The sequence below is a fragment of the Psammomys obesus genome, unplaced genomic scaffold (assembly GCF_907164565.1).
Source record: "Psammomys obesus unplaced genomic scaffold, mPsaObe1.curated_primary_1811, whole genome shotgun sequence".
NCBI classification, from domain to species: domain Eukaryota; kingdom Metazoa; phylum Chordata; class Mammalia; order Rodentia; family Muridae; genus Psammomys; species Psammomys obesus.
The window spans coordinates 7,843,936-7,854,300 of record NW_026596149.1 but is presented as its reverse complement, the minus strand read 5'-3'; the positions used below and the strand labels follow the sequence as shown (position 1 = coordinate 7,854,300).

The 10,365-nt window shown below is 39.1% G+C and overlaps 1 protein-coding gene across 2 annotated transcripts in view; it reads right to left on the bottom strand.

Moving 5' to 3' along the window:
- The window catches only part of Cubn (cubilin), a 226,607-nt gene that overhangs the window by 20,572 nt on the left and 195,670 nt on the right, over positions 1-10,365 (bottom strand). For both annotated transcript variants that reach the window (XM_055593908.1, XM_055593909.1), the window contains one exon: positions 6,923-7,140. In XM_055593908.1, the coding sequence (XP_055449883.1) occupies positions 6,923-7,140 (218 nt within the window). The remainder of the gene's footprint in view (positions 1-6,922; positions 7,141-10,365) is intronic.

Sequence of the window (10,365 nt, the reverse complement as noted above, 5' to 3'; positions counted from 1 at the left end):
TGTGTGTGTGTGTGTGTGTGTGTGTGTGTGTGTGTGTGTGTGTGTGTGTGTATTCATGCCACTGAAGGCAAGTGTCTGACAGCCAGTGTCTTTCTCGGTTGTTCTCCATATTGAATTTTGAGACCGAGCCTCTCGCTGACCTGGGCTCGCTAACACTAGGAATCTTGCTGTCTATATCCCGCACTGAGATTCCAGGCCCACAGCTCTGTGCTTGGCTTTTTACCCTGGTGCTGGTGATTGCAACTCGAGTCTGTACACTTGCATGGCAAGCACTTTGATGACTGAGCCATTGCCAGCCACTAATGGTAAACTTAATGGTAAACAGTTAAAGCAGTCCTCCAGATCAGGAACAAGGAATGATGTTTTTCTTACTGCCCTTACTCAACACTGTTAAAGCTCTGCTCATTAATACTCAAAGGGAAGAAAGCATGGAAAGGAAGAAATACAGATATCACTGTTTACAGATGCTTGTTCTCCTCAAAGAAAAATTCCAAGGAATCTACAAATACACTTGTAGATCTGAGAATCCAGTCAGTCAAAAACCAAGGATGTATGACAGGAGGTGAAAATCAATAACATTTCTATATCCTAGCAATGCGCAAGAGGGAAAAGGCTGAAAAATACATCATCTGTAAGAAAATGGAATATTTGGGTATGTTCTAAGTTCCTTGCACTGATTATTTAAAATGGTAAAGATGTTCATTTTAAATTAGGTTACTGTGAGTCATGGATGACGTCGGGAGACTAGTCCTTCAACTCTGAGTTGAGTAACTACAGCCCACAAAAGCTACTGCTTGACTATCATATGTGCCAGTGGCAGCATGGCGAGTCCTCCTTTGTGTGGTCAATGTTTGCCAAGACCAGCAGGATCCCCATAAGGACAGGTTGCTGTACACATCAACACAGGCTCAGAGATCAGTTTTGTCTGTTTGGTGCAGTCACCTCTGATTTGTCAACACTAGGTAGCAGCCTAAGAACAGGTTTGCATTAATTTTGCTGCAGCCTTAGATCCAGGAAAAAAAAAAAAAAAAAGGAGGCTTGGCCAGGCATGCCACTCTAGGAAAACGAAGCTAGCTTCTGTCACTCACTCCTTACTCTACTCATGGAGATGAATTCTATGAGCTGTCCTTGGGTCTGTATGTAAGCACCATATCAATTCAAAGCATCAGGTGAATGATGTAATCTATAAGGTAAGACTTAAAGTGAATAACAGATTGTGTGCATAAGAGCATAACAAGAAGATTTATAGAAAGTGATAACATTTTTTTTAAGAATCAAAGAAAAGGAGCTAGAAAGATGATTCAGCAGACAAAAACACTTGCCACCAAGCCTGAAGACCAGGGTTCAATCCCTGGAACCCACACAGTGAGAGGACTCCTGCAGCTTTCTCCTCCGACATTCTGTGCGCTATGATACTCCATCCTCAGACACATACACAAACAATACATGAAAGATAAAATGCAATGAAGCTTTTAAAGGCAAGAAAGATGGCTGATGGAAAAGAACACAGAGGCTGAATGAAATCAGATATCAGTAATTTTGTTGCACATAAATATATTAAATTTGAAATTGCCCAATTGGAAGAAAAAGCCAAACACCAAATAAATTCTTCAGAATAGAGATAGGTTGGAGATAAAAGGGTCAACAAATACGCCATGTAAAATTTATGTGCACACACAAAATTAGAGTTTTTAACCAAGTGCCTTTTGAGTCCAACAGAAAGCTCTACCTATTATTCTAAAATCAGGAAAAAAAATGGAAATTATAGTTAAAGTGTTTTCAAAAGTTATTGCACAATGATATGAGCTATGCAGGATTGTTCTTCTTCACAGAATGTATGGGTCCCAGTGAATGCCTCTCTCAACCTTCCAAGACAAAACTACTAGTTGGAGCTGAGACTTCTTGCTGTCAAATGAATACAGATAATTTTCTAATTTAATCAACACTACAGCCCTATAAAGTGTTAATATGAGTGTGGCCATTGTATAGATTAGAAAACCAAGGCAGCACAGCAAAGCACATTATCCAAGGCCAAAACTGTTAGGATTATAAACTGGGTCTGCTACTCCAAAGTTTACACTAGGATTCAGGACTGCCATCGTTAAAGAGAGTTATCATACTGAATTTAAGGAGATGTTTACTTACAGAGTACAGTTTTTCAAGCATAGGACCTTGCTAAACTCACCTTTGTGTCTTTAAAATCACTCCATACATAATACGTTGCTAGGGAATATTGCAAAAACAATAAAGGGATACATAGACCACAAATAGTTATTAGATGGTCTTTGCCTTCTAGTATGGGATTAGGAAGCTATTTTTTTAATTCAATCTATTTTTATTCATAAAGTGATTGCCTTATAAAATCACATGTGTATATGAGCATGTACATACATGTATATATACACATAAATATTAGCAAAATGACTTTTAGCCCTGAGTGTTAGCGTATTTTCAAAGGCAATCTCTTAAACTTTCAAGCCATATTTAACTACATATTTCAGCAGAACAGCAGTAAAAATTTCACCAAAAGATCTAAAATAGTGACTAAGTTAGTGTAACAGGTAGTCTCATAGTAGAGAAATGATTCTTTTGAAACAACCAATGATGCCAGGTCTAGTACTTAAAAGCTTTGAATCTCTGAGTATTGAGATGGTATATCAGCAGGTAGAACACATTCATTAATTTGTAAAAGTCAGGACATGTTAATTAGCATATTCCTTATTTCAAGTACGATTTTTACTGAAAATTGGCACTTACATAAGCAAAAGTCTAAAAAATGGAGAGCATTCTATTTAAAGAAATGAAGGTTAGTAGTCGGGTGTTATTTAGATATCATAAGGCAGATGGTGATGTAAGAGGTGGAATTTATAAATATCAGACACAGCAAACAATAGTTCTATAATAATAACTTAAAGAAAGAAATGGAATTGTTTAGTTTTCATTAATGCGTTATTTCCTACTGAATGTAGTGTTGATTTTTAAACTCTCACTACCCCGGTGGCAGTGCTAAGAACGTGCTGAGTGTCCTTGACAGGGCCACTTAATTCCCTTGTGATCTGCTTCTCCCTCTTCTGAACTGGACTGCCTGACAAGTCTACCAGCCAGGGTTCACCAGAACAAAATATTAAGTTCCTTCATTTTGTCAGAGCCCTAAGGTAAGAACATTTACTAAATTGAAGCCCATAACTTAGAGCTACTAATTTTGGTTGTACAGATTTATTATCATTTATTACAATATAGATATGCTCCCTTAGCTGTGCTGGGCCCTCACCTTAATGCCATGCAAATCCAGCAGGACAGATGTGACATTTCTCTATCAACACCTAAAAAGTGGTTTGTTTATTTTTTTACCACATATATTCACATCTGCACAACACATATACTCATTATATTTACAATTATATAATAAATTGCATAAATTATATTTAAAGTAAAATTTTGTTATTATATAAATGTTTAATAAGTAACTCAGATGTCTTTAAATATCACATATTGTAACATATATTCCATAACATGTGAATATTAAATAAAATATATGAAAGTTATATACTATTTTGTCATAAACATGTCAAATATAAATACGTATCTATTCTTTTTTTTGAGGGTTTTTATTTTATTTTTATTTTTTAAATTTTTTTATTAATTACACTTTATTCACTTTGTATCACAGCTGTAGGCCCCTCCCCCACCCCTTCCCAATCCCATGCTCCCTCTTGCTTCTTCTCCTACACCCCTTCCCCAGTCCACTGATAGGGGAGGTCCTCCTCCCCTCCCATCTGACCCTAGTCTATAAGGTCTCATCAGGAGTGGCTGCATTGTCTTCTTCTGTGGACTGGAAAGGCTGATCCCCCCCTCAGATGGAGGTGATCAAAGAGCCAGCCCATAAGTTCATGTCAGAGATGGGCCCTGTTCCTATTTTGGAGAACCTGCTTGGACACTGAACTGCCATGGGCTACATCTGTGCAGGGGTTCTAAGTTATCTCAATGCATGATCCTTGGTTGGAGTATCAGTCTCAGAAAAGACCTCTGGGCCCAGATTTTTCAGTTCTGTTGCTCTTCTTGTGGAGCTCCTATTCCCTCCAGGTCTTTCTATCTCCCCCTTCTTTCATAAGATTCCCTGAACTCTGCCCAAAGTTTGGCTATGAGTCTCAGCATGTGTTTTGATACCCTGCTAGGTAGAGTCCGTCAGAGGCCCTCTGTGATAAGCTCCTGTCCTGTTCCCTGTTTTCTCCCTCTTCTGATTTCCATTTATTGATTTCAATTCCTAGAATCCTTATTGGGCCAAGTCCAGTATTATATACTAAAATTGTGCTGAAGTGACATTCACTGGAAATATGAGAAATTTTTATGTTGTGGTTATGTGCCAGCTCTGGGTGCTGGTTTTGCCTTCGCTTATTCCCTCACTGAGCAGAAGGTTCACAAAAGAAAGAAGACTCAACTTCACTATCTATTTACCAATTGTCCACTGTTAATATTTCTCCCAAATTCTCTCCATCAATGAAAACACAAACATAGCAAATGCTCAAGGGGACGCTGCAGTAACTGTCACTTAGACACATAAGCTGAGTTTACAGACTTTTGAAAAGTTAAAGCAGATGTGCAGACATTATTGCCAACTGTATAAACAGCAAAGCTACAAAAACTGTAGTTAGAGATATAGTTGATATAAAACTAAACAAAAATGTCAAGGGCTACAGCACTGTCCTTTTTACATCAATTATTCACCCAGGGAAGGTGTTATTTTCCAGATGCCTTGGAAATGAGCAGTTAGTCTGGTTCTCAGAGTAGCTATTTCCTAACAGAAAAGATGCATGGCTTAAATGGATGAAATGAAAGGGGACAGTGTATGCTATTAGCCAAGTCTGACTTTTTGGGGTTTGTTGTTGTTGTTGTTGATTTTTTTTTGTCAACTCTGTAATGAAAAGATTCCAGAACCCCTAGCATTTGTTACTCCATCTTTTCCTCATACAAAGCAACAAGCTTGAAACTTTAGACCATCCAGGACATTTAGTTGTGTGAACTAAAAAATTTTGTAAGACCCAATTAAAAATTATAATACTTGAGTTCTCACTGAAAAGAACAATTAATAAATTTAATTTTTTTTAATCTTCAAGTGGACAATGGCATCTATACAGATGAGAAAGTGGTAAAATCCTTCATCTGAAGCACAGTGGCAGTCTAATACATGAGAGCCTTTTTGCAAAATTGAAGTATCTGAAGCAATGTGGGCTTTTCTTTTAAAATAGCCTCCTGTGTTTTCCATATTGTTTTACTTATACTGATCTAGAAAGACCACACTGTGTCCTGTGAGACTTGCTTTCAAATTATTGTCATAACAGCTAGGAAGGGTAGGTGGCAAGACACTTTTCTAGTACAACTGTCATGACCTCTACAATGCATAAGGAGCTTATGAAACACTAATGCCTGCCTGATAACTCCCCTCCAGAAACGTCTTAATGAGTCTGGAGAAATGGCTTGGCAGTCAAGATCTCTTGGTGCTCAATCATAAGAACCAAACTTTGGATCCCAGCACACACATGGTGCAGCTCACAGACATCCATAACTACAGCTCCAGGCACCTTCTTCTGGCCTCTGTGGACATCTGCACACACATGTCATCTATACTCATACAGACACGTGCATGTGGACACGCTCACACAAATAGACTCTTTAAAAATAAATTCAGAAAAGCGTAACACAGAAAACTAAGTGATGTTTAAAGAGTTGTTTTTATGTCACAGAGATGGGGGTAAATGAGGCCATGGGCAAAGAAAAAGCCCTGGAAAAAGGGCCCAGATTATTTATTGTGGAAAATTCCTCACAGTTTTCTTAATAGTCTCAGAGTACGGGCTTTTCTTGAGGATCCATCAGATCTCAGATTAATCACATCAATATTCAAAGAAAAATCAAAATACTTCCCAGAGTCAAATAAAAATTAGACAATGGATGGCATTAGTATAACCAGGGAGCTGATTAATTGCTCTTTATTGTAAGTGACTGGTGCCCTGTGCTAGTCTTAGGTAGAGAATCATTGTTCATGTGACTGGCAATAGACTGGGCTGTTGCTTTCAGTTGATCCTCGCACTTAGCCAGTGCTGCCATCGCACAGGACCCTGAGACCGCCCTCTCCAGCCCAAGTGCCTTTGCAACCATCTCCTAGATACATGTGTCTGACAGGTCTACCAGCCTGAATGTGCTAAACTTAATATTGCAATCTTCCTGAAAAACATGGACTGAGGTTGCCCATATGACCTCATTCTCAACTTACCTTCCCTAGTAGTAGCCCTTCAAGCTCCAAATACAACATTTCTGAGGCATTTGGACTTCTAAAGTCCTTTGGTACTTTGATCCTTTCTCTACTTCTATTCCCACTTGTGGTAGGTAGAATCTTGGCCATTTTCTATCAGGACTTCTATGCTAAGTTCTTCTTTTCCTGGGTTATTTGGTTCTTGAAGAGTGCATTTATCTATCTATCTATCTATCTATCTATCTATCTATCTATCTATCATCTATCTATTTTTGAAATTTATTCACTTTGTATCTCGGTTGTAGTCCCCTCCTGCATCTTGTCCCAGTCCCTCCCTTTTTCTTCCTTATCTCTTTCCTCTAGTCCAATGATAGGGAAAGTCAGTCTCCATGTGGGTTCCCTAGTAAGAGGAGAAGACAGTCTCTGACATGAACTCGGTTGCCTGCTCTTGATCACTACTCTAGCCAGCCCACAGAAGCGTTCCGTTTTTACAATCATAAAATCATTGCTTAAAATTCCCAAGACTCTTTAGCTCTCTAAGAACAAAGCGACCAGAACCAATGAGGCCTTTTGTTTGGAGCCCATCTATGTTTAAATGAAAATGCTGGGGAAAAATTAAATAAAGCAGAAAAACAGGAGTCAAAGAAAAAAGACTTTCATGTCTCAAATGCTCACCTATTGTCTCTCGGAAATATACTTTCCAACCTCTTGCTGTTTGAGAAGAATCTGTCTTGAAGAGCAGGGTCAGGCTGTTATTGGTGCTCTTAATAGTTTGTGGAACGGTGGAACCACACCTCTTTCCAAATGACTTATTTCCAATGCTGATACCATCAAAAACCTCCAGGTAGTCACGACTGCAGAGGGCGGAGGGAACCACCTCAAAATCATTGAACCTGTGAAGTACAACTTGTCATTACTTAGGTCCTCTTTTGTATGCCCATTAAACTGTACTTCTAGTTCTTATAACATACACACACATACAAAAACGAACAAACAAACAAACATAAAGCAAAAAACTGACAACACAGTATTTAAGCTTCACTTGGAAAGAAATCTTGGAAATAAGACATTACTGACAGATTCCCATGTGAAGCCAGTAATTGCTGGGTAACTAATAACTGTGCTAGAAGATGGGAATATAAAGATGAATAAGGTACAGTTCCACATTTCAATGCAATGTAGGCCTAGGTTCAACTGTCGTCAATTTTTGGATAATTGGTTTGATTCTCTCACAAGTTCAGACATACATAATATACTTTGGTCATCTCTCCCCATTATTCTCTTTTACCCGTCTCTCCCCTGCTGAACCCCTCTCTGTTTCCAGCAAGACACCCCACTACTTTCATGTCTTTTATGTTGTGCCCTACCATATTCGGAGCACAGATGGAGGGTAATTTTTGAACCAGGGCAACTACGACTTCAAGGAACACAACTCCTTCCAGCGTTTCTTACCATTACCAGCCTATAGTTTCTGAGTTTTGATAGACTGGCCTGTGTTATCACCCTGAAAACATGCTAGGTTTTTCAGTCTCACACCTAAAAATACTCTTCCTCTTTTTTTTTCCCTTGTGTTGTATGAAAAGTGTCACTGCTGATTTATTTTTTATTTGTGGGAAGAAGGCTAAGACGAGTGGAAGAAATTCTGGTTTTATAGGGTTTAACTGTGATTCTTCCAGGCTCTTGTTTCACCAAGCGCAACGGTATGATACAGCTGAACCACTGTGTCTGGTATATAGCATGTCCTCAGGACAATTAAGCTCTCATTTTATAAAGAAAGAAATGGAGTCATTTTGGCTCTTACAAAACATGAAGCTGTAGTAACATGGAGTGAAGGAGTTCTGTTGTGTCATCAGACTGATTTAACAAGAAACTACTGAGGAGACCTGATAGACTAGGATCAGAAGGAAGGGGAGGAGGACCTCCCCCATCAGTGGACTTGGGGAGCGACATGGGTAGAGAAGGGGGAGGGAGGGTAGGATGGGGAGGGGAGGTGGGAGGGAGCTACGAGGGGGATTCAAAGTGAATAAACTGTAATTAATAAAAATAAAAAATAAAAAAAGAGAGAACCCAGAGGAGACATGAGGACTTCCCCATCATCAATGGACTAGGGAAAATTGATTGGGAAGGGACAGAAAGAGAGGGTGGGACCAGGAGGAGATGAGAGAGGGGCCTACAATTTGAATATAAAGTGAATAAATTGTAAATAATAATAATGACAATAATAATAATAATAATAATAGTAAACAATGTTTTCCATAAAAAAAAAAGAAAAAAGAAGCTCCCGTTGATTCCTGGGTTGATCACTGGAGGCTCCTGCCACAGCCCCTGCCTTCCCAGCGTTGAGCAGGAGTAACCTCATATGCACACACTGAAGTCTGGTGTGGCCATAGAACCCTCCCCCACCACAGAAATGTCAGCCGAGAACAGGCGCTCTTTGTTTCCATAAGCTGCCTCTCTGCTACAGTGATGCTCACAGAAGCAGATGAAGGGCTGAGCAAGCACTAGCCCCGGCTACTGACAGAACACAGCTTAGCTTCTTGTGAGTTCTACTGAAGGGAAGGGGTGTGTTAAGCTAGTGTGCCTCAGGCGGCTTGCTACCAAGTACAACCTTCCTGACAAATTCGTCTTGACCTTTCCTTGGACGGCCTTAGTTAATATTTTACTCCAGGCCTGTGCTCTATTGTCTACATCTTTTTCTGCTCCTTAACCTCTTCTTCCTTTCTCTTCCTCCTTCTCCTCCTTTCTCCTCCTTCTTCTCCTTCTCTCTCTTTTTTTTTTCTTTCTCCTTCTGCTCCTTCATTGTTGAGTCAGGTCTGGGAACTTGTGGTAAAGAGCAGGCTAGCCTTGAACTCACAGAGGTCAGCTTGCCTCTGCTGCCCAAGTGCCTTAAGTAACCGCTTCTAAATGCCCACCCCCGCCCCAAAGACTTCCTACATCTTTTACCTTAGAATCACATGGTAGGCTTAATTCTGCTCTCTCAATGATTTTTGTTAACAGGCTTAATGAACTGTATGACAATATGAAATAATTCTGAAATATCAAATATCTAAACACTTCCTTATTATGAGCATTAAAAATAATCCTCAAGTCTTTCCCTCAAAGATTTTGGCTAGTTAAATGAATGTTTTCAAACTGATAATGAAGATCCAGGCCAAAAAAAAAAAAAAAAAAATTCCTGATTTCTTGCATCAAATCTAATGTTTATTGTTCTCTTTAAAGAATCTTATGGGAGAACAATAGAAAGACCATTTCCAATGACATTTTTATTTTTAACTATTATTTTTGACACATTTGGTCTTATTTTGTATAGACTATATATATATATTTTTTTTTGTATAGACTATATATATATATGTATACTATATATATACACATATATGTATACACACACACATATATATATATATATATATATTTACAAAAGAAGAATCTAAAAAGAATGATAAAATCCGAGTTTTCAGGGCACTCATTTTTCAGGGGCGCCCAAATCTGTTTTGACTTTCCCAAGAAAGCACAGAAAATGCTTTTAAAAATCTGACTTTCCCACATGTATCCAGCACATTTTCACAGCCTGGGTAGAAGGGTTTGTTTTATTAGTATGTACAGCTTCACAATACCTATAATAATATCTGTTTCATAGAAATAGAGGCTACAAGGATACACAATAATTTCCCAAAACTCAGAACAAACTGTGCCCATAGATCTCCTGGGTCAAGCTGGAAATGGAAACATGTATGTACACTTTATATACATGCCATATCTCTGTCAACTATGTTCTAGCCGTTCTTCCTCCAAATTCCTATGCTGACATCTTAGCTCCAGGTTGACTGTGTTATGAGAGTGCGGCCTCTGTGGATGGAATTGGTGTTCTTGTGAAGGAGTTCTGAGAATGCGCTCCCACTCCCTACGACTGCAGGACACATCTGGCACAGCAGGGCAGGATCTCCTTCTCTGAAGCAGAAGGTCATGGGCACCTGATGCTGAAACTACCTGTCTTGAACCTTACAGATCCAAAGCTGTGAGAATTTTTGTTGTGTATAAGCTGACTGGCTCGCGGCACTTTGTTACAGCGGCCTACACCCTATGCGTGTAAGAAACTACAGAAGGACAAGCTGAGC